This window comes from Parus major, chromosome 1A, assembly GCF_001522545.3.
Source record: "Parus major isolate Abel chromosome 1A, Parus_major1.1, whole genome shotgun sequence".
NCBI classification, from domain to species: Eukaryota; Metazoa; Chordata; class Aves; order Passeriformes; family Paridae; genus Parus; species Parus major.
In genome coordinates this window covers 12750797-12774909 of record NC_031773.1, presented here as the reverse complement: position 1 = coordinate 12774909, position 24113 = coordinate 12750797, and the positions used below count along the sequence as shown (strand labels likewise).

Below are 24113 nucleotides of genomic sequence, written 5' to 3'. Positions count from 1 at the left end.
AAAACCCAGACCGTCTGTTTTGGATGTTAACAGGAAAGCGTGGAGAAGGTAGAAACTTTAGGCACTCTGTATAGCCAAAAAATTGGTGCATGCTCAGTGCAGAAGGGATGAAGGGAGGAAACACAAGTGGATTTATGGCTTTGCAGAACCGGCCAGGCTGGGGCAGCCTCGCAGTTTGCTGCCTGTGCCCCTCAGAGGTTGTTGCAGCTTTCTGTACCGAAATGCTGCCTGGGGCTGACAGGCTACCAGCAGGACCGATTAAACCAACTACTGGAAAAATCCCCGGGAAGCTTGTCAAAACACAGCGTTTCCAGCGCTGAAACACGAGCTGTGTTAGTGCCTAGAGCCGACTGCTGGGCTGGTTTGGAGTTTCCCGGTGCCAGGCAGAGGCGGACAGCGAGGCGGCAGCAGCCGGGCGCCTCCCGCAGCTCCGCGCGCAGAGGAGGCACATCCCGCAGCTGGGCACCGCTGACAGACACCTGTTTGCTGAAAGACACACTGCAGTGGCACCAGCGTGCATTAATGACCCCAGGGGAACCACAGAATCCAGAAATGTAGATCTTCCTTCTAAGCTTTCTGTTCTTGAGAATTTTCTCCGAGTTAAAGGGCTGATTTAAGAGTATGATGAGTGGTTTATGAAATGGCTTGTACAGCAGGATTCTTACAATAAAATGGATTTAGAGCATAGAAGGCAGCATTATAATTATTCCCGTGCCTGGCTGGCTTCTTGCCAGCCTCCTGCTGCCTTCTATCTCCCATCACCCGAGGCTGGAAAAACTCCCCCAGGATTGATTAACATGAGAGAGACCTGTGAAAAATGGAGGCGGTGTGAAGGAGGGAGGTGATGGCTGAAGGGAGGAACCAGGTCTGCAAGCACTGACACAAGCATTTAAGTGCCTGGAGAGGTGGGAGAGTGAGGAGAGTCTCTGCAAGAGAGAATGAGAAGGAAATCCTGGAAAATGTCTCTCTATGGATATTCCAGCCCTCCCACAAAAATGCTGCTTTGACAGGAGAAAAGCTCATGAGTGGCAAGGGGAACCGCCTGCCCTCGAGTGCTGTCAGTCAGAAAACTGCTGAGGCACTCCAGGGCAGGAACTGGACACGTAGGCATGCTCCCAAATAATTCCCAGGCACATTTCAGGGATTTCATGTCACACATTTCAGGAGTGACAGTGGTCCAGGGATGGTTACAACCAGGACACAGAGCCACCACGGTTTGGAGGTTTAGGAGCAGAAAGTCACATAACACCAAGTCAGCTGGTTCAGAGCTTAGGAAGGCCCCTGGCCACATCTCAGTTACTGCAGCTGAAACATCTTAGGAAATGAAGGTTTTCTGCTGCATTTTATACTACATTTTACTCTGCATTCATATTGCCACATGCTGCATTAATAAGGCCTAGAAAGTTAAGAGAACTTTTTAAAAAATTAAACTGAGTAAAGTCTTAAAGCAGATCTTACACATGATTTCTAAATTCTTTCTCTGAGGCCCAGCTTTTTACAGCACAAGTACTTGAAAATCTGGACTTGTCAGGTCACATGAAGGAGATGTTTTCTTTTGTTTTCCCTGTAATAATTTGCCAACTTTGCAATATCTTCTTTCTCAAATGGTTTCCTCTTTTGCTCAATTTTCCTGCCAGAAGTCATGCTCCCGTTGAAGCCTGCAGTGTGGCAGGCAGGTACCAGTAGTGGCCCAATTTATTCCCTGACTCGAAGCAGCAAGAAAAGGGCAGGATCACTGTGTGCCTGCTTGATTTGCTTCTGCTAAATGTTGGGTGTTGAGGCAGTCTTGAAGAAAGATGTTAAACATGCAGCTGCCAAGTTGCAGTGCAAGAGTACAGTTTGCTTTTTCTACATGAAGATGATCTTGGCCAAACTCTTGGCTTGCACCAAGAGAGCTCACCCTTCCATTTGAAGGACTATACACTTTTGGACTAAGGACTTATGGACTGAGTAGCATTTGCATTTAATGACTTTAAGAGAGGCTTTTTCATTTCTATAGGCTGCTTGAGACTTGTTTAGTTTGTGTTTCATTTTCTAGAGAATTTAGTCCAGTCAGATAATAACTGAATGAACTACAAAGCAATGTTTTAATTTCTTACGTCCTCTGTTTTAGTTTTCACTTTACTTCTCATAGCTTTTTGCATTTTATTTAACCTGTGTGCATTTTTTGCAATTCATGATCTAAAATATGTGCTCTCACTGTGATTGAAAATATGTGATTTCATTGCTTTCAGTTTCTTAACAGACTCTGTAACAATGTCTATTGTGTCTCATTTGGCAGACAAATATTACCTGTTTGACCGTTGGTATTCATGTGTAGTTATTCCACCCAACTCCACAGACTTCCTTTCTCACCATTTAGAATAAGAAATACTTGTACTGTTAAATAGATTAATTTTAATTTTGTGGCCTGATGTCCATGACCTGGATTAGAGTTATAAACCTGTCATTTGCCAGGGCTCATTATCCACTGATTGCATAAGCTATTGTTACCAGGATAAGTTTCAAATTCATCTGAAAATCACAAATAATCTTTTGACCAGCTCTACAAATAAGGTCAGCCAATCTCTCCTGTCCCTAAGTTTGCTGCCAGACTATCTTCTGAGTTTTAGCTGCCTTGATTTGTGTTATAATCAGAAATATCTCATTTCAGATTAAAATTACAACACTAACTCAAGTGTGTTGGCAAGCCTTTTAAAGACTCACATAATCTAAATATGTGTATAGATGATAAAGTAGCAAGATCTGAAATAATTACTATTTATATCCTTCCATTGTTTTCTACAAAAACAGTACTTTGGACTTAGATATTGTTTTCAAAATGATTAAGCTGACTCCTAGAATGTTTTTCCTAAAATGTTTTTGTTTTTTCAAGTCCAATAATGCTTCACGACTGTTTCCATCTGGTAGTAATAGTCCTGTTTATTCTGGAACATCTTGGTTTATATTATGCCTCTGTGTAAGAAAAACTATTGAAATCATGCAAAACACCAATCTCTCTGCCAAAGTCAGTAAAATTACTACTTGTTGAAGAAACAGTAAACAACAGAACTTCATAATGATGTCATTAGCACGTACTTTGTCAACAGTTGTGAAATCTGGAACCTTCAAGAAAAATAAAGAAGGAAAAAATGTAATGCATTCAGTTCAGTTGCATAATTAATTATACATAAACTTCTAATGAGATTTGGTTAAAAATGCAAACAATTTTATAGCAACATTAGCTGCACAGCAGCATAGCAGCAGTGCTCAGCAAGTAGAGTGGATGCTGTTTTATCCATCCATCAAATAAATGGGCACATTTTAAAGCTTCTTTAGTGCTGAGAGTCAGTGTGCTACAGCAATCCCTGAGCTGATCCTGAATCCAGTTCAGGAGTCCAATTTGATACATTTGGGAGCTCCAAAGGTTCTGTCCTGCCCTGCATTTTCTGCTGGGAGCAGAATTCTACTCTTTGTGTTCAGATGTTCCTGGGAGGTTCCCTCAAAATACCTCCTGCTTTGCACAAGATTTTTTTGCATCCATTTGGTACAAAAAAACCCCAAAACTATTTATGGGTTTATTTTGTGTCCTGATCAGTTCAAATGTGTGACAGTATGACCTGCAGAAAAGAGTGCAGCCATAGGCAGAGCATGTTTATTTAGCTGTCAGTGCCAACCAAGCAACACATAAAACACCACAAAACCCAGGGGGAGGCTGAAGCATGAGCGACAGATATTGCCTAAAGTGGCACAATACAATCAAAACTTAATTTACTAGATTAGTTCTCAGAGATTACTGTCAAGAAATTAAGAGAAGGAAAAGGGGAAGGGCTTTCCTGATATCTAGATTCACTGAAAAGTAAATTAATAGTAGCACTAAAGAGTTGTTCTTTCTGTAAGGCACAGATCATGTGCAGCACTAGGTACAGTGAGACCAGTGTTTATTCACAGATGCTACTGATGATCCACACCAAACTTAAGTGGTCTGGCAGCAGCAGAGAATGCTCTCTACCCCCTTTCCTCCGTGTGGAAATCAGCATCCCTGGCATTCTTAACGGCTTCCCTTCGTCCAGATGGTTTCAGAGATGACAAACATAAACTGGTAATAATTTATTAAATCAATTAAGTCCTCCTTACTCTGAAAATGGGCCCTTTCCATGTGTGCACTGTCTCAAGGCACCACTAGATGGTAGGACAGGACTCTGCACAGCCCTGCACAGACAAACCCCTCCAAAAAGCAGCCGGATCAGTCCTGCCTGAAGATTCATACCTCTACAGTACAACTTAGAATTTTTATTCCAGCTGCATACATCATACTCTTTGTCCTTTATAGCTAATTGATATCTTCTAGAGCTCTGTCTTCAGCAGCGGAGAGCAAGGCACACACCAGATTTAGCACAGGGGACGTCCCGTGGTACCCAGCTAACGCCTATAAACTATGAAATTAATAAGTTAATCAGTGATAAACTACGGAAATTAAGCCACAGGATTCGTCTGTAAACTGTGATCCCGTGTGTAAATCGCACTGGCTGAGAGGCAAGAGCAGCAACAAGCTGCTTGGAATCATCCTCCAGGTGAGCAGCTGCCTCTCCGGGCAGGGCTGTGTTCCCTCTCGCCCTTGGGAAACGTGCACAGAAATGTGGGGGGTGGGGGACACCACCACCCGCTCTTCAGTGGCTTCCACAGGTATCGAGGAGAATAATGAGAAATTTGTCACATGTGGTGGTAGAAAATTTAAATTCAAGGCAGCAAGGATGTCAGTAATAGTTCCGAAATAACTAAGCTGCTATGAGTAAATGAAAAAGAGGCAGTGCAAAATGACTAGATTTTGGTTTCAGATTTTTTTTTTTTAATGAAATAATATCTTGTAAAATCTAACTTGTATTAGTCACAGAACTTAAAGCCTGCTTAGATGTGAAAGATGGCTGGTACATCCGGTGAAATACATCTCAAGGACTTTCAGCAAAGATCAAACACATTAAACAGTGATTTCCAAAGTCTCAGAGAAAAGGCAGAGGTGTGCTACAGAAGTCAGAGGAAAGGAGCAATCTAACTTAATGTTTTTATTAGAGAGCCAATAGAAATGAACTGAATAATAAATATACTTACAGATCTAAAGAGGAAAGATTTAAAGCATCAGAGTGCACAAGCAAATAGAATGATGCGGATATTTGAAAACATACAGACAACTAACAAAATGCAGATCACTACGTGACAAGGAACTATCTGCAGACAGTTAGTGCCAAGTAAGCTTTATTTACTGTGGGAGAAAGAAAAGCACTTTCTTTGCCTGGTGTTTCCAGCCCTGCTGAATAGACAGTGCTGTGAACAGTCCTGGGCAATGATTCCCCTCCAGCAGGTGAGTATTAACTTAATCATCCACTCTTGCTTTATCTGTAAACACAGAGCTCAGGACTTCCCTGAATTAATCCTTGTTTGGACTGTGTAGGGGATTGGATGGGCAAAGAACACCACGAACCTTCAAGAGATTTTAACTCTGCTATCACAAACAACAATACTGCAAATATTCCAAACTCCCTATAAAACAACTTCCAGTATTTGTCTTCTGCTGGAAGATATTTTCAGAATCTCACACTTTATGTTCGATATAAATCATATTCTTTGATTATATGCAGGATCCTATTGGTCAAACTGTCTCTTAGTATAAATCTCTGCTTTCCCTGCATCTACTCTCTTGTGCAGCTCAAGCCAGCAGTAATACCTGTTAGTATTTTCTTCATTTTGCTAAGCTACCCAAGTTCCTTAGAAAATGAGCTCTCTGTGACTCTTAATTATCTGGGTAGTTTGAATTAATCTTCCACAGGCATCAGTAAATGAGACTGTTGCACAATGCTTCAGGGGAAGCCTCCTCTCTCCTCACTCGGGGACACAAGCCCTTTGCTGTCTCTGTTACACACACATCTCTGGGACAGCCAGGAATCCCACTGGTCTCTCCCACAGCTTTGTCACACACCATGAGACCAGATATATAGATGCCAAAAAGGTTTTGTCCTTTTTTTTAACCTCCAAAGGATGTGACTCGGCGTACTGAGAAATAAGTTTTTTTCACTGGTAGTATTGATTTTCAGTTCAGTCAGGTACAGTATCTGCTTTCTAATTAAATCAGTGATTACATGAATCTTATATCCTTCCAGAGTCATCAAATACCAGGCCAAATACTTCACAGAACCTGAAACTATGTTACAGTGTCAAATATTATCAGCCCAGTCTTTTGATCAGCTTGAGCATCAGCTAATCGGCAAAAACTGACTCCCAAGTGAGCGTGCAGCTTGACATTAACTGTATTGTTCTAATTTAATTCTCCATCAAGAGGGTTCTGCATCAGTCACCCTATCTCTTTTCTTAGGATCAGGGATAAATAGATAGGCCTACATTGCCATAGCAGTCAGACATCTGGATCTCAGTTTCAGAGATGACTGCCAATCATTGTCCACATTAAAAGAACTCCTTTATCAGCCCTGTCCAAACTGGGGTTGCTGGGTATTGACAACTGATATAGAAGCTTTAGCAGATGTGTCTCAGCACTCCCCTGAGCCCTGCTGGAGTGGAAAGGATTTATTACATGATTAGCATATTAATACTTGTCCTGCTTTTTCCCAAATACAGAATGCAATACTGCTTTTTTCCCTCTTGTTTTCATTAGGGTTTTTTTTTGGGGGGGGGAGGTTTGTTTGGTTTTTGTTTTTTTACTGAACTTTTTCAGTGAACCTTACAAATATAGAGTCTTTCTGCTTAAACCTTTCCTTGCTGATACTTGATCCAGAATTGGTTTCAGGTTATGAAATTAACCATTTGGAAGGACCACTTGTATTTAAAATGGACTTGTATTTAAAATGTCTGGTATCACTTTGGAATGAAATCCACAAGGAGAAATGTTCCAAAATACTTTTAAACTCCGGGGAAAGATAAGTTATATGGAGTGAAAAATTAAGAGCTTTTTCCAATTTTGAATTAACAAGCCCACAGCTAGAACACTGTATATAGTTCAGAGTACATCCATACTGGACATCTGACATCTAAGAAGGCTTGAGGGAAAAAAGCATAGAAGTCAGGACTGAGAGCCTTTTTGAATAATGTTTTAAATAATTAAATGGTTTTAATTAACTGACAAGTGGAAAAACAGAGTAACCAAACCAATGTCTGTATGTATTTTTAGGGAGATACATTGCTTATAGGGTTTAAGTAGGATATGCAGAAGAATGAAGACAAAAAATTGCAGAGGAATATTGGATGAGAAGACAAGGAGTTACTTGGTTCATGTAGGCTGAACTGAGATTGTATATGCCACTTATATATGGAACAGATTTTCTTTGGCATGGAGGATGTCAAGAAGATGAGCAAAGAGACATTTCACCTTGGTCTGTCCCTGGTTTTACACTCCTATTTTACCCCTGTAAAGGCACTGGCTATCCAGGCATCAAAGCTGACCAAGGTGGCTTGACCCTTCAGCACTGCTTGTCTGGACCATTGTGTGTTTTCTGTGAGATTTATGTATTTAACAAAGCAGTGAAAGAAAGGAAAGAGCCATGCTTTTTGCAGCTTTAACTTGGACTCCCTCCAGAATCTGTAGCAGCAGGCAGATGTCAGCACCTCTCTTGGTCATTGCACAGAAAGCTGGGGTCAAAAAATTCTCCTTGAATTGTGTGAGAATGGCAGACCCTGCAGCCATCCAGGCAGTTTGCAGCAGTGCAGCCCCAGGCCAGCTGAACACTGGCTTTGTTACCATTCTCACAGGTAGTCCCCAGCCTGGAAGCTTCCTCCTGTATTCCCACCCTTGGCTGGCCTCCCATGACTTATTCACAGCAAGAACCTCTGTTACAGAGCAAACTCAGTCAAGCCCCCAGCCTCCACAGCCCTGAGCAGTCCTTCCTTACCTGTGGGTATCAGGTCCATGGAGCACCTCAGCATGTCAGCCCCAGGACTGGAGAGCTGCAACTCCTCAGCAGTTCCATCTGAGCCAAGGCTGATCCCGGCCGCGCTGGGACAGACACCCTCAGCACACCACTACCACAGCTGAGCACACATCTGCTGCCCTGTGGAGGCTGCTGGACCCTTTTGGCACAAGCTGCTGCACCTTCTAACTACACCCAGGAGCTGGATGCAAAGCCAGTTCTTCCATTGGCATTTCCTTAGCACCTTCTTCAGGGCTGCCTGGCAGCAATAATGGCTCTCAGCTGGGAACCAGGACCTTTGGCCAGGATCTCCCTGCAGATCTTGCTCTAAGCTGCCAGATCAGGTGGATCCTGCTAGAAGCAGCCACAGCCTCCCATAGCCATCCCTTCCCAAGAGCAGCACCAGACACCCTGATGCTCCTCAAAGGCTCCCAGCAACCCCCAGGAAGCTCCTAAAGGATCTTTAATCAGAGCCAGGAAACTGGCAGTAACTGCTTTGCCCACGGCCACCTTGGCTAGCCATGATCTCTGGGCAGGGAAGAGGGAAGAGGGCAGCCCCTCTGACAGCCCTCAAACCTTCTTCAGCATGAGTTTCAGCTCTTCACTTCTACTGATGATTAACATACCAGCAACAAAGTGCAGTCACAGAAAACAATCAAAGCTTAAACAGTCAAAGGTAGTGGATGAGATTTTGACAAGCACATGGATTGTCAGGTGCCTGTGCCTTGTTTGCCATCAAATCATCAAGCTCAAGGTACAGCACATATAACTGTCCAAAGTGTCCTGGATGGGGAGAGAGGAAGGGGAAGAAGTCACTGCTGCCTCATTGCACAAAATAGCCAGTGCTGTTCCCACTGCCTCATTTCCCCAGCACCCAGACAGGGCCTGGGGCTGAAGAGCCCCAGCTGAGTGTCCGTGGGTGGGTCCATCCCCCAGGTGAGGGGGTGTGGCAAGGGGTGCCCTTATAGGGAGGTGCCGGGGATGCTGCAGTAGTTGGCTGGTGTTGGTTCTGGCTCCTGCTGGCTGCCTTGGTCTCTCCCATGATGTTGGGCTTGAGGATGGACTTCAGTATGCTCCTGGAGCCTCTGGGCTTTGTTAAGGTCCTTGAATGGGTGAGTGGAGCTGGGGAAAGCTGTTTCCTCTGCTGGCCCAGGCCTGGCTTTGCTCTTGTGCCTGGGCTGGGTACCCCTGGGGAGGTGTGAGCCCCTGGGCTGATAGACCCTGCCCCAGGCTGTGGGTGCTGGGTGTCCAGCTCTGGGCTGCTCCTCTGCCACACCCTTGGGCTGCAGATACATAAACCTGATGTGTTAGCTACAAGTGTGTTATGGCAGCTTGTGCTGTTCTGATGATTGGGGGTTTAGGGTCCAGGTAGTGAAAAAAGGGAAAAGAAGAGCTGCTTAGAGAGTCAAGTTGATGTATGATACTCTGAGCATGTACTTTCTAGTTATTTGAACATACAGCTGTAGGTATGCAAGACTTGAAAAAATACTATGCTGGCTGTTGGCATACAAAAAACCCAACAAAATACAAACCCCAAAAACATTTTCTGTGCAACTGAAAAAATAAATGAAAAGCACTTTTAAATGGGCTTTGGTTAGCAGTGTTGCTTATGCTTCTGGATTTTAGAAACTCAGCACTTTTTTCTTGACACCACTTCATACTTCAACTTTACTAATTTTGTTGCTATTTCAGCTGAATGTTGAGTTTCCTTCCTTTGAGCTCTAGTGGTGTGCACTAAAGTGTCTATGTATCAATTCTCACAGGTTCTTGCCATCTTTGCTTTTACTACATGTGGAGGCTTTCAAGGTGAAACTGCTCTTTTAGTTTCCTGTGAAGGTGTGGTAAACAAAACAATTACAGCTTCTTTTGCTTATCCATTTAGGTGAGCATTAACTGTTCAGTTATTACTTGATAATTATTTCTTATTCCCCTTTTCCCTGTCTGTCTCCTTATGAGCATTGCTGTATAAATGAAGATGTGAATCTTCTGGCTTCGTCTGTAGCAGCAATAAACAAATATTATGTTATAATTGTTCAAAGAACAGTAGTTCTTGGTGCTCTGTAATTAGGTAGAAATGGCAATAGGTTGTATTATGCTTTGTATGACTCTACCTTTAGCCTCTAGTCTAGCAGAGCATATATGCTATAGAAATTAATTAGTAGGCAAAACAACATAATTTTAACAGCCTAATTCTTTATCAATTTGGAGCTACTTTGTAGGCCCAGATAAGATTATTTTGAATGTGCCATCATCGTATTTTTGTTCAAAGACTGAATGGAAAATTCTTCTCAGTTTATTCCAGCACTTTCTTGGTGAGGGTGTTGGGCACAAAAAAACATAAATACTTCAGTGTCATTGTAGTGCTCTTGTAGAGACAAGCTCTTTTCCTGGAGCAGGAGGAAGGAGGCTGTGTTCTGTCAGCTGCACAACTACAATGAGTGTAGGGTTGGTGTTCTGTTTGTGTTCAATAAACATAATAACATAAATAAGTATAGAAATTGATCCAGTGGACAGCCTGTAAAAGCCACTACAACATATAGAATTTGGTCACAAAACCCAGCATTGTAACAGCATTTGGAGGGGAGAGTGAGTCTCTGAAATAATTCTATGCTGGTAACAGAGTGGTCAATGCTAGTCACACAGCTTTGTTTTATCCAGCTTCAGTGCTTGTGGTTTTTGTAGCTATAATGCCTTTTAAGTCCTCATCACCCTGTTTAACTGCCAGTCTCTCAAGTAATGTTAAGTCTGCTTCCAAATTAGGAATTTTTTGTTCAACTACGTAAAAAATGAAATTAGGATTCTTCTCCTGAAGGTACTGTTGTTTATCTTAGTGTAGAATGGGGCACAATATTCAGATAGCTTGGCAAACCCTTGTGTTACATATATGTGTATAAATAATCAGTTATGTATCTTTCAGAATAAACTTACACAATCAGAATGCTGAAGCACTGTTGCTGTGATGAATGAAGTATAATTATATGAAGCTCCCACTATATAGCAAACTCTAACTACATGGATAACTCTTCACAGGTTGAATACTGTTGTATTTAGTGCACCAGACCCAAAAGGCTGTGGTGGTACTTGGACTGATGTTTACCTCACGGGCAACTTCTCCTCTTCTGCACAGTTCTTTGTTACACTGGCAGCATTGGTGTTCCTCTACTGTATTACTGCCCTTGTGGTTTACATTGGATATAACCACGTGTATCAGCAATATAACAAATTTCCACTAACTGTAAGTAATACTAAGCTATTTTAATGCTTTCTCTTTGAAGCTACAGAGAGATGAGAAATATTGCTAATGCAAGAATAATTGGTGAATATTCAGTAGTTACAAAAGTTAAATGGAGTGTGAACACAAGTGTCTCAGACTGGTCCCTACAGCACTCAAGCAGAAAAGGGGACCCAAAGCCCTTGGCCATCCATATTTAAATCCTCTGTCCTTCTCCCATCACCCTCACTTTACTTAAGTTTGGCTTGAATTCTCATAAAATAGGTGATAGATTTTAGAAACAGATTTTTTAGGTTAAGATTGTCTTTTGCATCTATAAAGCACAAGCATAAACTTTTGTAGCAGGTTATCAAGACTGAATTGTAACTATAACATTGTTAATGACTAAATTTGCTTGTGGCCAATAGCACTGATGCAGTTATCCTGGTGATATAATTGATAATGACTCTGCCTTGCTCTCATGTACATTCCTGCATTTTTTTTTACCTATTAATGAGTATTTTTCTTGTGTAGGACTTGGCAATCAGTGTCTTGACAGCCTTTTTGTGGCTGGTCAGTACTTTTGTTTGGGCAAAGGCGCTTGCTGACATCAAGGTGTCCACAGGAGCCAGCATTATTCCAGGAATTGACTCTTGCAAAGCACCAGGAACAACTTGCCATTTTCTTTCTGTGACCAACATGGGAGTTCTGAATGTGTCTGTGGTATGTATGCCTTCCACCATACAGGTACAAAAATTGTGTTGGAAAACAACAAATGGTGCCCAAGTGTCCTGCTCTACTGATTGCATGTGTTGCTCTGTGTTAAGATTTCTTTATGGGTTGTTTGTTATTCGGGCCCATTAATATTGTGGTAAAACGCTGAGCAAATAATTTCTTGGAGGAAACAAGTTTTCCTCTAAAGAAAATAAAGAGAAACAACTTGCAGGCTCTACCTCTGGAGCTGTTCTGTGCAGCATTCCCAGACACATTTGAGGGTCTATTTATGCCTCTAGCTAACAGCAACTTAAAATATCTTACTAAGCCACCCAAGTGGTTTGATGACTGATGTAAGGACAGAATGCTGTGCTGGTGCTGAGCCCAACTTTTTACTCTTCATAGCAGAGCAAGTTAGGCTTATTGTATGATCTTCCTAGTGAATCCTGCTTTTCAAAACTTCAGCTGTTATTCATTGGCCCAATAATAATTAGTCATTTGGTCTGAGAATGCATATGCAGAGGTGCTCAGTGCCTAAAAAGAATTTGTCTAATGCTGTGCAAAATATAGAGTAAGTTTGACTATCTGGTCTACAAAGAACTCTGTTAAATAGCTAAGATAGCTGAAGAGTGTGGAAATGCCTTGCCCAGATGAAAGGGGTGCCAAAGACACCGCTTGTTTCTGGTTTGCCTTGAAGAGACATTCTGGCTTTTTTAAAAAAAGGGAAAACAAAACCAAATCAAACACAACAAACTTAATATTACCTTCCCCCCCCCCCCCTTTTTTTTTCTTTATCCTACAGGTGTTTGGCTTGCTTAATATGATTTTATGGGCAGGAAATGCTTGGCTGATATACAAGGACACCAACTTACACAACCAATGGAAGAGAATTTCTGAAAGTCCAACTGAAAGGGTATAAAAACAGGTTGATATTTTGAAGTGCTTACCTTTTCACATCACACTACCAAGATCATGGAGCTATTAGGATTAATTTCACTAATAACTGATAATTCATACAAACTTCTATTTTGTACTATAGTTTAACATAAGGTTGTGGGTACTCCAACTGAAGTGTTTAATTATAATGAAATATATTGTGTCCTTCAAGGCTGTGCAGCATTATATTACAGTTTTTGAAGAGCAAAACAAAGAGGTTATCTGGATGATGACCTTTTCTGGTTCTTAAATTAGCCTTATAGGAGGGATGGCTGAGAAGCCACTGTATGTGGGATGTTATTAGTTCTGACAAGTCTTCTCTGAAAAATGGAAAGTAAATTCATCCAGGGCAGGTGAGAGTGCAGTTTAGTTTCTTCTTATCACTGATACCTTGAAAAAGTCACCTGAGTAGAATTCATAGCTCTGTCAAATTTGCAGCCAAGATGTGTAGGTTTCCAGATACTCCTTTCAGATCATTGTATCAGATCTGCTGCTGGCCAGTCAGGGAGGACATTACTTCTATGTTTAATATGTTGTCACTGTTTAATGGGATAATCTCTGAACAAGGACATTTGTTGAATGAATTCATAGCTCCTAGTCTCGCTAATGTAAGAGTTTGTATACAGCTGCAATAGATGATTTAAACACTAGAAGGAGGTGGGGGAGGAAGAAAAAATAAAGTATGGCCCAAAACATTTACAAATACCGTAGAAATCAATGTTGATATTTTCTGCTACTTACTGCTCAGGCTTCTGTCTATTACTTTTGAGGTTCATGAACAAAGGTTGTGTGTGATAGGATGTAAAGGTCTGAATATGACAAATTTGTTATTGATGTTGTTCAGTCTGTTCATTGGGAGCAATATTTGGGTATTCCCATGTGGACTTCTTTATTATGGTGTCTGTTTCCCTGGGAATTGCCTGGAACCACCATTTTGACAAACCTGATACAAAAGCTGTTCAGTTCTTTCTGGTCTGTTTAAACAGTTTGTGATGAAAATAGACATAGTGTGTATATAATGCAAATTGTAACTGTTCAGGGTGCCAGAGCTATTGACCTTCTGATAGTAAACTGTAGTCTCAAAGAGTGTAATAAAGTCAGTATGACTGCTGCTGAAAGAACATGCCCTGGGTCCTTACTGCTGCAGCAGTGGATGCAAATGCATTGGCTTTGTAGCTTCTGGGGCATGGCTTTAGCTGTGGCTTCCCCTGTTGGCTGGAGGAGTTACCTGTGCTACAGGAGGGGCTTTTACACTAGGGCTCTGTGGCTTTTTTTGTAAGGAGGACTATGTATCACTCCTGCAGGCTACTGCTGCCTAATGCTGCTCAGTACTTCTTTGTCAGTTCAGAGCAGGGGCTTTTATTACTTGTAGCTATCCAGTATTTCATTTTAATTCTCTTTTGGAAGAGGTAATAAGTGCAATTTTCACTTGTTTGCATTACTGTGCTGGTTTATTTAAAAACACATTTCATTCTAAAATCTAAAACTCCTATTTTCATATTGTCTAAGAAAAAATATGGTAATTATACATTAATTAGGTTTTTCAGCCTTTGGGATATAAGGTTACATATGATGTAGCTAAAATATATTATTAACCTATAACATTTTCCACAGAAATATGTTCCTGCCTATATCTTATGTGCTTATCTACTTTGTCACAAACAGACTTGTTAGTCATTGACATGGCCTAGTTATAAAGTGGTAATAATATTTTTGGATATAGGAGAACAGTAATGGATTAGATCAGTGTAAGCCTTATTGATGGCTGAGGTCTAGCCAACAAGTGAAACTGAGCTGGAAATCTTAGCACACTTACTGATTGTTTCAACAAGAACTTAAATTTCATATGTGTTCAAAAAGACATCCCTTGTTTCCTTAAGGCTGAAACTTACCTTCACACTATTTTGTAGAAGAAACAGGTGTGTCCCATCCCCAGAGTGCTTTCCTTTAAAAGAGGAGGAGATAGAACATGACAGGCAGGACTATAGCTGGTAAAACAGATTCACAAATGAGGGATTGTGTTCTGTAGAAATCCAGGCTGCTTGTGTCTGTTCCACAGAGCCAAACACAGAGCCAGATACTGTTAACAGGCCAAGGTAAGTGTGATATGTAGTCCACATCAAGGAATATTTTAAAAAAGAAGTGGCCCCATGTGCACTTCTGTCTGGTTAGGATAAAGGTTGTTTCCCTTTGTAGGGGGGAGGGACTGGTACAGAATAGTGCAGGCTTTGATGGCTGCTCGAGTCCTGCAGCTGAGATGAAATGGAAAGCATTGTGCAGCAGGAATAAGCAGCTGTTCTCATTTACCCTGGACACCCACAAAGGGCTGAGCAGTCCTTCCCTTTGAATTAACATCATATTTGTGCTGGTAGCAGCAAAACATTCAGTGTCTTATTTACTCGTGGCAGAGGAGGGGGATGACTGTCTGTTTTACCAGCTTTATCTTGACTGCACAAGAATCACCAGCGCTATCAGGAGATGCAGTGTGCTTGGTCCCTCTGTACTGAGGGAACAAAGGACCTGGAACTCTGCCAGCTCTCTACAGGTTAGTAATCCTCAGCTGGCAGCAATTTTACTTGCAGCCATCAGTGGAGCAAGCTCATAAAAATCCTCTCATGCTGCAGGAATTATTCTGGTAGCAGGCTATAGTTATGCAACCCTAGCAAGTCAACTGCTGTATGATCCCTGGTGCGATGCTAGAGATGGGGTTTTGATCAGAAACCCACAGTGGGAAGAAAGGCTATAAGGTGATGGTGAAGGAAAACCAAGCTGAGGGGTCAGAATGGGGTAACAATAGAGAACTCTTTAGTGAAGGATAGAATCTATTGGCATTAGGATGTGTTTAAGGAAGCAAGTACATTGTGATTTAGGCTGCTGTGACCAGTGATCTGGGGATCAGACCTCTGTGACAATGCTGAGAAATGCATGTCCCAGCTCCCAAGAGAGTCCCTGTGTGGGAGATGGTGTGGTGTCAGTGTTGGCTGAGAGCTTCACCACCAGCCTGCAGGAAAAGCAGTGGGAAATTAAATCCAGGAGAAGTCTGGCAATGTCACATCCCCAAGAGCCAGTGCCAAAAGTGCAAAATGGAGCCAGTCTGGGGTCTGTACTACTTTGGCCCTGTCACCTCGGCAAGCAAACCCCTTTGCAGCACAGGTGGGGGCTGGGACACTGAAACAATAGCTGACAGGCCACCACCATTGCTAGAATGGATTGTACTGGAGACAAAGAGTGCCTTCTGATGAGTGGTGAATTCCTCAAGGCTTTGGCCCTCCTGCACACTTGGCTAGCAGTGGAAGACAGGAGTGTGGAGTTCTCAGTGAAGGTGAGAAAAAAGACAGATGCCACCTTGATGTGATTACCTGCCCATGGGCACAGGGTAGCTGCAGCCTGTTTATTTTTCCCTATTGCCTAGAACTGAGCAGCACATAAAGCTGGGGCTGTGCTGGTTTGGCTGCCTGCCCTACTCCAAACTCCTGGGGAGCTGGTAGGGTACCTCACTCTTGGAAACTGCCTGAAAACAGTCCCTCATGCTTCCACAAAGGCCCCACTCTTGAGCAAGTCATGACAGTGTATCAAACATTCTGGATCATCATGGATCTGCTTTTATTCTTGTGGGAGTATTTAGTGTGTGTTCATTCCTGGCAGATTTACTGTATTGCCTAAAGCAATAGAGGCCAGAGTCAGAAGCCAGGTTTTGCTGCTTAATCACCTTGAAATACTAAGCTGAATAATTAATTAGACAAAAGAATGGTACAGGATAGGAACATATCCCCATCCCTTAAATATTAGGAAGTGAAGTGGTTTTCTTCAAGTTTAAGATCTAGTCCCTGTATATTAGGAACACTCCAGAGTTGCATTTGAGAGACTGACTCAAATGTGGAATTCCCTTATATCATGTCAAGTGAATCCAGGTGTACCCTTATAAACACTGCTTTCCTACAGACACTACATATTTAGAGCAGGGAGAAGAAAGTAAAATTTCAGCTGTGTGTTTTTACAAATTTTCCTCTTAATTTTCAGTTGCAGCTTCCAAAAATTTACCTGTACTCAGTAGCACTCCTCTTGCCTGGATAATTTTGTTCTTCATCCTGAGTTAGGAAGGCAGCAAGATAGAGCTGTGTTGTGCCATCCTTAAAAATTTGTGACCACATGGACACAGTCGAAGGTTTTGCCCTTTGTTTCAGGACAAGCACTCTAGGTGCTAAGGAAAAATGTGCTGACCCTGACCATGTTTTTCTTCCATTCTTTCCTTGAGGAAATCTGTCTCTGCCAGATCTTATTCTCTGCTATCCATGTTTTCTGTTAATTTTTCACTGTAGGCTCTGCTTGGCTGACACTGGAATGCTCCCTCAGGCTTTTTTTTCCCCCTTACCTCCTGGACCAAACCCATAATACTCAGTAAGAGCATTCTTCTAGCTCTCTAAGTGGGTTCCCTCTCATTCTGCTACATCAGCATTTGTTGCAAATATTAGGGGTATATTTGGACAGCTGGATCTCATAATCCATCAGGCCCATGGAATCTGATTGACTGCTGTTGCTGCCAGGAGATTGTACCTGATGCTTGCAGGTATCTATGCCCTATCAGCAAAGGGTAGTTTGTACTTGCTATTACATCCTGTCAACAATTGAGCAACTCCTCATTTATTCATAAAACATGCTCTGTCTTATCTTGGCTTCTGACTTCAGGCTATCACTGCCAGCTGTGTTTCCTCCGTTCCTGTCTGTGCACTGGACTTAAAGCAGTCATAGAAGAGGCTGTGTGATACTTAACTCACAATCTGAGTAAAAACTGGTACTAGCACAAGCTTCAATCAATTCACCTGTTTTGTTTCAATTCAATTTGTAGTTGGAAGTAGCCCACACTCAAGTCCAGAGTTGTTGCTTTCTGCGGCCTAAGATAAGCAGCTGAACCCCCTGGGCTATTTCTTGTCATGTAAAGCAGTAGTCGTTTTGTGACCCCCCCAGCCCTGTGATGGTATTCTATCTGTTGTTATACATACTGATCTTAGCTCCTTTTTATTTTCTCATTTATATATAACATCCCCTAAATCATCTTCCTCTGGTGACTTCAAATCTAATTCTCCACTACTTTCTGCAGATACAGCAGCTATTTTTAATTTTTGCATCCTGATCTGCTTTTGCAAGCAGCTAATTTTAGCTTCACATTTAATATGATCAGGTTCCCTTGGAGTACTCCTTTGCTCTGGGGTGAATGGCTGCACTGCGCATGTTAGTCCTTCTGCTGGATTTTCCTGTCTTGTGCTTCTGTGGCTTTTCTTTCCCCTTATGAATTGAAAATACTATATTTCACTATTACCTTTATGAGCCTCCAGATTGTACTCCTTTTCAAGTTTTGTAGTATTTTTTTTAAACAGCTTTCAGATCAGAGAAATTATTTTCTGCTTTTACACTGGCTCTAGAGGAACAAAATGTTTTAGCTGTTCCCTCAACAGCCACATTAATACAGGAATTGTATCCTCAGGTTTCATTTCATAATCACTCTAAAATAGCTAGAGAACACTTATTCTATATTGTGCCTGATCCTATGAGCTGAAATGGCACACCTCTTCTTCCACAGAGAGATGACTTTAGCATGGAAGATCTCGGGGGTGTTTTTTTTGTAGATTCTCTTATATTGCTCAGATTTTTTGGTTGCCATTTGGGTGGCAGCAGTGGCTTGTCGAGGTGTCTGCTTGCAGTGACATAAAGATTGCTGTCCAGCAAAGAAACAAAAGACTGGGCAGACTGTGAAGGACAGATGTTGGCTATCTAACAAAAAAATCTTTTTCTGGTACCACATGACAGCCTAGTCTGCATGCAGCAAAAGGAGGCTGTGATGCCTTGAGACGGAATTTGACCTGCTCTTATACAAGGACTTAATGGATACTGCACTGGGAGCTTTCCCTGCCTTCAAAAGGGCCAGTGTTGGCTCTGGGCTCTTTATGGACATTCTACTGCCCTGGAGCAGGTCCTGTTTACACCATGCAAACAATTGCAATCTGCAATTCAACTGGACATTTCACTGTGAGCTGACCAGCAAACAAAAGATCCCTGAACAGAAGAGGAAGACACAATAGTCTAAATAATGAGTCCAAAGGAGAAAAATGGCAATAGTGCCCTTCAAGCTGCAGCAGCTCAGAGCTGAATTTGGGGTTTTCAGAAGTTCCCAATAGTGACTGTGGATGCTCATCTTTATGACAGTGTGCAAGCAATGATCCCAGGTACAACACCAGCAGTACCCCTGCAGAGGACTCATACGGAAATTGGCATGATACTGTGTAGGTATCTTCCTAGAAGATCATGAATGCAGGTAGATCAAGCAATTGTGGTTAAAGAATAAAATAGTATGTGCTAGTGGAGGAGATGAGGGAAATTATTTTTAGCTTTAGTTTCCACAGAGACTGTGCATCAAAAGTAATGAGAAAGGACTGGCAGGCACAGGAGGCTTTTTGCATTCAGCTCCATGAAGAGCATCTTGAGAATGAAGACAGATCAAGAAATGAATTTGAGAAATGCTTTGCTAAAATAAAAAAGCCAAAGGGCCTGTATTTCCTTTTTGTCCTGAGGCCCTGAAAGCTCTTAATCAAGGAAGTAATTTAATTTTGAACTTTACTGATTGCCTGGTTTACAATGTGGCAAATGTGGGCACTTCAGAGCTTTCAACATTTTCTTGCTGGAAGTAGAGCAGGACTTGTGGAAACTTGGAAGACCTCTACTTTTTTCTTCAAGACGTCATGAACTTATTTTTCCATGAGCTGGGAAGTTACTTGTATGGATTTACAGCAAGGGCAATAGGCCTCCAGGCTGGAGTTTTACTGGCCATGCATATGTGCTGGTGCCCCAAAATGGGCAGAAAGGATCAGTCCTATCTGGATTAATCCCTTGAGCTACCATTCTGTTGCAACCACCTGTCATGACCTACAGCTAACAAAGCTAAAAGGACAGTGATTCTTTCGTGCAAGAAGAGCCAGCAGAATGATTACAGCCAAGTTCTGGCTGGAAGTACCCTGGGGCTGGCTGCTGCTTTATTTGTTAAGAGGGTAAGTTAATGCCCTTTTAACTCTGTGGAAAAAGCTTCTGGTTCAGTGATGGGGCAGGATCTCTTCAGGAACATGTAAAAGCATGGTATTGATTCAACACCGGTTGTGCATGAGGAAATCCCTGTCCTGACTTATGTGTCAGAACAACACTGGAATGCTGTCTTCAAATGTCTGTTATTTTAGTTCTTTGTTGATTATCCAAGCTGGCTCCCTCACTCCATGTGCAACAGTGGTGGGGAGGGGACAAAAGGGTTTAAGGTACAAGCTGCAGCTCTGCTGTGTCTGGAGGGTGCACTGATGTGGGTTAGCTGTCCCACAGGCATCACCCACCCCGTTCAGACAGACACAGTTACACTAATGCCCTGCTCACTTCTCCCTTCTCTCTCATCCCCTCCAGCACCACTGGGATTGGTAGGATGCCAAAACACATCCTGGCACCAGGCAAAATAGTTTAGGTAACTCTTCACTGAAGTTTATGTATCACTGAGCTTGATATGCTGCTGTCAGACATTGGTGGGATTCTGATCTGCCTGGGAAGCTTCAAATGGGGTGTTCAGATACCTGGGGAGGCTTCTGGGGTAGCGACTGACAGAATAAGGTGTCAAACTTCTTCAGACACTTTTATAGCTGTGTAGCAGCTGAATAGGTGATGTTTCATCTGGATTTTAGCCCTTGCCTTTTAGTATTTCATAGCAAGCAAATACTGCTGTATTTTGTATTTTTGGTATAAGGGACTAGGAAATACCCTTTGGCAGAAATTAGTGTCCATTTTTATCTCTTTGAATGCTATCACTTTTCTAAACTCATTTTTCAACCCCTTAAATTTTAGGGGTGTCTAATCTCATAGATGCTTCTGCCACAGGCTGCATGCTTTCACATCTGTAAGGACATTTCAGAGTAAGTGTATTAGACAGCTAGCCCTGCTGCTGGTAGTTAACAGAAACTCAGCCTCCTCTCTAGGTGTCAGTGTGGTTATACTGCTTGCATGAAGTGGGAAGATGTGATCAGGCTGGATATTGCAGGGAGGGGCGTTTAGAAATTGTGTGAAAATGGATTGAATATGGTTCCTCCTTGCTTTGGTGCCCATGGCTGTGCAGAGAACTGCCAGGGCATCCTTCTCTGCCTGCTGGTAGCATCCAGTCTGCACGGATACAAAAGAGTAGGTGATGAAATACAGGACCCCCAGTCCGCGTATCAGACAAACAGCAAGGAACGGCTTCAGTTCAGTGTGGCAAAGGGAGGAGCTCAAAGCAAACAGAAAATAGGTCATTTGATCGTTCCTGGAGTGACCCAGTGTGCTCTGCAAGGGATAAATCCTATAATGGGATCATCTCTCTCTGGATACGCCTGCATGGCTATGGGGCCGGGCGGTCTGGCTCTTTTCCCTCGTTTTGCTCAGATTTAGTTTTCTTCCAGCCTGGTCCTTTCTCGTGGGTCCTGCAGCTGCCACCCCTGCGCCGCTCGGGCCCCGTGCCTGTGCTGGGGGTGTGCGGGACAGCCCGAGAGGAGCCCCGGGGCGGCGGGGCCGGGCTGTGGGGGGGGCTCGGCCGGGCTGTGGGGGGCTGTTCGGGCTCCCCGCTGCCGCGGGTGGAACGCCGTGCCTCCGCTCTCCCGTCTCAAGTGCTGTCCATCCCCTGCCTCCCTCGTTGCCAGCAGCGCCTGGAGAGAGTTTCAGCCGACCAGCCAGTGAGCGGATGGCACAGAGCCCTTCTCTGCCATCGCTTTCAGTACCTGCAGGAAAGGAGAAGCGGCTGGAGTGAACTGGGACCAGGTCAGCTAAGGGGGTGCTGGGGCTTCTCCTCTGCCTGGGGCCGGTGGGACCAGGCCTGCTCCTGTTGTTACAGAATCACAGAATAATTATCGCTGGAAGGGACTTTCAGAGAACTTCTAGTCCAACCCCCTTGCCAAGGCAGGATCACCAAAATCAGGTTACACAGGAACTTCTCCAGGTGGGTTTTGAATGTCTTCAGAGGGAGATTCCATGCCATCCCTGGGCAGCTGTTCCAGTGTTCTGCCACCCTCAACATAAAGTTCTTCCTAATATTGAGGTGGAATTTCTTGTGGGTTTTTGGTTTTCTATGACCATTGCTCCTCATCCTGTTGCTGCACCACTGAAAAGAGTTTGACACATCCTTTTGGCATCGGCCTTTGAGATATTTTTGTTGAGATCCCCTCTGTCTTTTCTAGATTAAGCAGGCCCAGCTCCTGCAGACTGTCCTCATAAGAGAGATGCTCCAGATTCCTCCACTGTCTTTGTTGCCCTTTGCTGGAACCCCTCCTGTGGCTCCTTGTCTTTCCACCTTGTCCCCTCTCAGGGTGCTGTGCCCAGAGCCACACTAAATGTGCAGATACAGCAGCTTGTGGATCCTGCTGCCTACATGGACAGAAGCCAGTGTGCAAACACTGCCTGAGGGACGTTCATGTGCATGGGACAGACACAGCCCCTCTGTCACAGCTGGGCACAGAGGGGCCAGTCCTGTGCAAACAGAGAACTGCTGCTCCAGTCTGCATGGCCCCAGCTGCTATCCACATAAAAAAAGAAAGCAGAGCTGCATGGCCAGACCAAGCCATGCTTTGCCCATATCATTCACCAACTGCTCTTCTCAAGCTTCAGAAGCATGGACTCTGCCCCAGAATTAAATCCCAGGCATCTATTGGTCACAGAAGCTGAGGTTTGGTACCAGAGAACTGCAGAGTGATACCATTCTTGAATACAATTCAAGTAAGTTGTATTTATCTAGTTTGTTTGCAAGTGTGTCACTGAATAACCTTGAGCCCACTGCAGAAACTTGCTGAAGCTTGTATTTGACTTTCTTTAATCTCCTGGCCATGCCCATGCTTTTCTACTGGGCTGTTTTGATGCACATCTCGTGACATCTGATTCCAGATGCAGAATTACCCAGGTCCCAGAAAGCAGACCTTGCAGCACTGACAAAGCATGGGTGGTGCCCCATCTCCCCCTGGGATCTGAGCAGGCAGCAGCAGAGCCTGGCTGCCCTCCATGCTCAGTTTTTCCCTCATTTTCAGCTTCCTTGGGCACTGGAGCAATGGCACAGACCTGCACTCACCTGAACAACCTGGGCAGAAACTCAGCTGATTTATCTTTGTGTTTACTCTGTAGACATCAATACCTGCTTCAGGCATCCAGAAAGAGCTGCTTTCAGGGCACAGTTCATCTGATCTATTCTAGATGTAAGATGTTAATAAATCACCCCCAGTGTCTCTTTCTCCCCTGTGACAACATGGGGAGCTTGCAGGGACTAGTTCAGACAAAGCATGTGCAGATGGAGCCCAGTGGGGGCTGAACCTGTGTTCAGCCTTTCAGCTGGAGCTTTGCAAAGGGCCTGATGTGGCTGGGGCTGTCAGACAACTAACCAGCTGGGACATGTGCAATATGCAGCTGTGGCTGCTTGCTGTTAAAGCCTTACTTACATTACAGTGTTGCAATCTGGCTCTCATAGGATAACCTAGAAGCCAGATTCTTTGCGCAGGAGGAGGAGGATTTCTCCCCTTGTCTGACCCTCCTTCTCTGTGGGGATCTGAACACCCTCTCCTTCTCCTAGTGAGCAGTCACACAGTGGCAGCCTCCTGGGCAGACATTCTCTATCTCTGCAGCTGAAGTTGTTCTCATATGTAGGTTTCTTTCAGATCATGAAGAAATGCGTTATTGGCACTTTTATATTCCTTGATATAAAAGAAGTTACATTGCCAGAAGCTGAGACTTCTGATGTTTATTGCAAGTGCTATTTATAACACCAGCATGAAAATGGAGCCTTTGAAGAAAAGCATAAGACCCCAGTAACATGATCTGACATAAACTGCTTGGGGGAATTAGACCCCGTCAAGAAAAGTGACCTGTGCTCTTCCATAATCACCCTTGAAGCTTTCAGAGCAATGCCGATCCACAGATCTGGAAGCACTTCAGAGATGTGTAATAGGCAGAGACACACCAATCAAAAGCTGTGGCAGAATTAGCACTGATTTCTGTTGACTTCAGAAAAAATTATTGCATAACACAAGAGGCAGCTGTAGGTCAGGAACTGTTGCCCCCCAGTCAGTCTGCTTGAACCACCAGGTGCCTTTCTTCATCTTCTAGTCTCAGCTTATCAGTGTCATCAGTCTAAAATAAATGGCACCGAAGTTCACACCTTGTACCTGTGTTCACAGAGGCTAATAGAGCTGTTGAAGACTAGAGAAGCTGTTCCCCTCATGTAGTCTGACCCTCTACAGCACACAGCAGCAGTTCTTGACTTCTGAAAGCTTCAAATGATGGAAAGGGCTCATGTTCTTAGCTAATTGTTCCAATTATCAAATACTTTT

At 43.3% G+C, this 24113-nt stretch overlaps 1 protein-coding gene across 1 annotated transcript; it reads left to right on the top strand.

Annotated features, from left to right (window-relative positions):
* The first annotated feature begins 8906 nt into the window (after nt 1-8906).
* On the top strand, nt 8907-13876 carry SYPL1 (synaptophysin like 1). Its single transcript, XM_015626946.2, has 5 exons — nt 8907-9004; nt 9656-9774; nt 10923-11127; nt 11638-11826; nt 12620-13876. The coding sequence occupies exons 1-5, from the start codon at nt 8933-8935 to the stop codon at nt 12734-12736; spliced, it is 702 nt and encodes a 233-aa protein (XP_015482432.1). The 5' UTR covers nt 8907-8932; the 3' UTR covers nt 12737-13876.
* The last annotated feature ends 10237 nt before the right edge of the window (nt 13877-24113 follow it).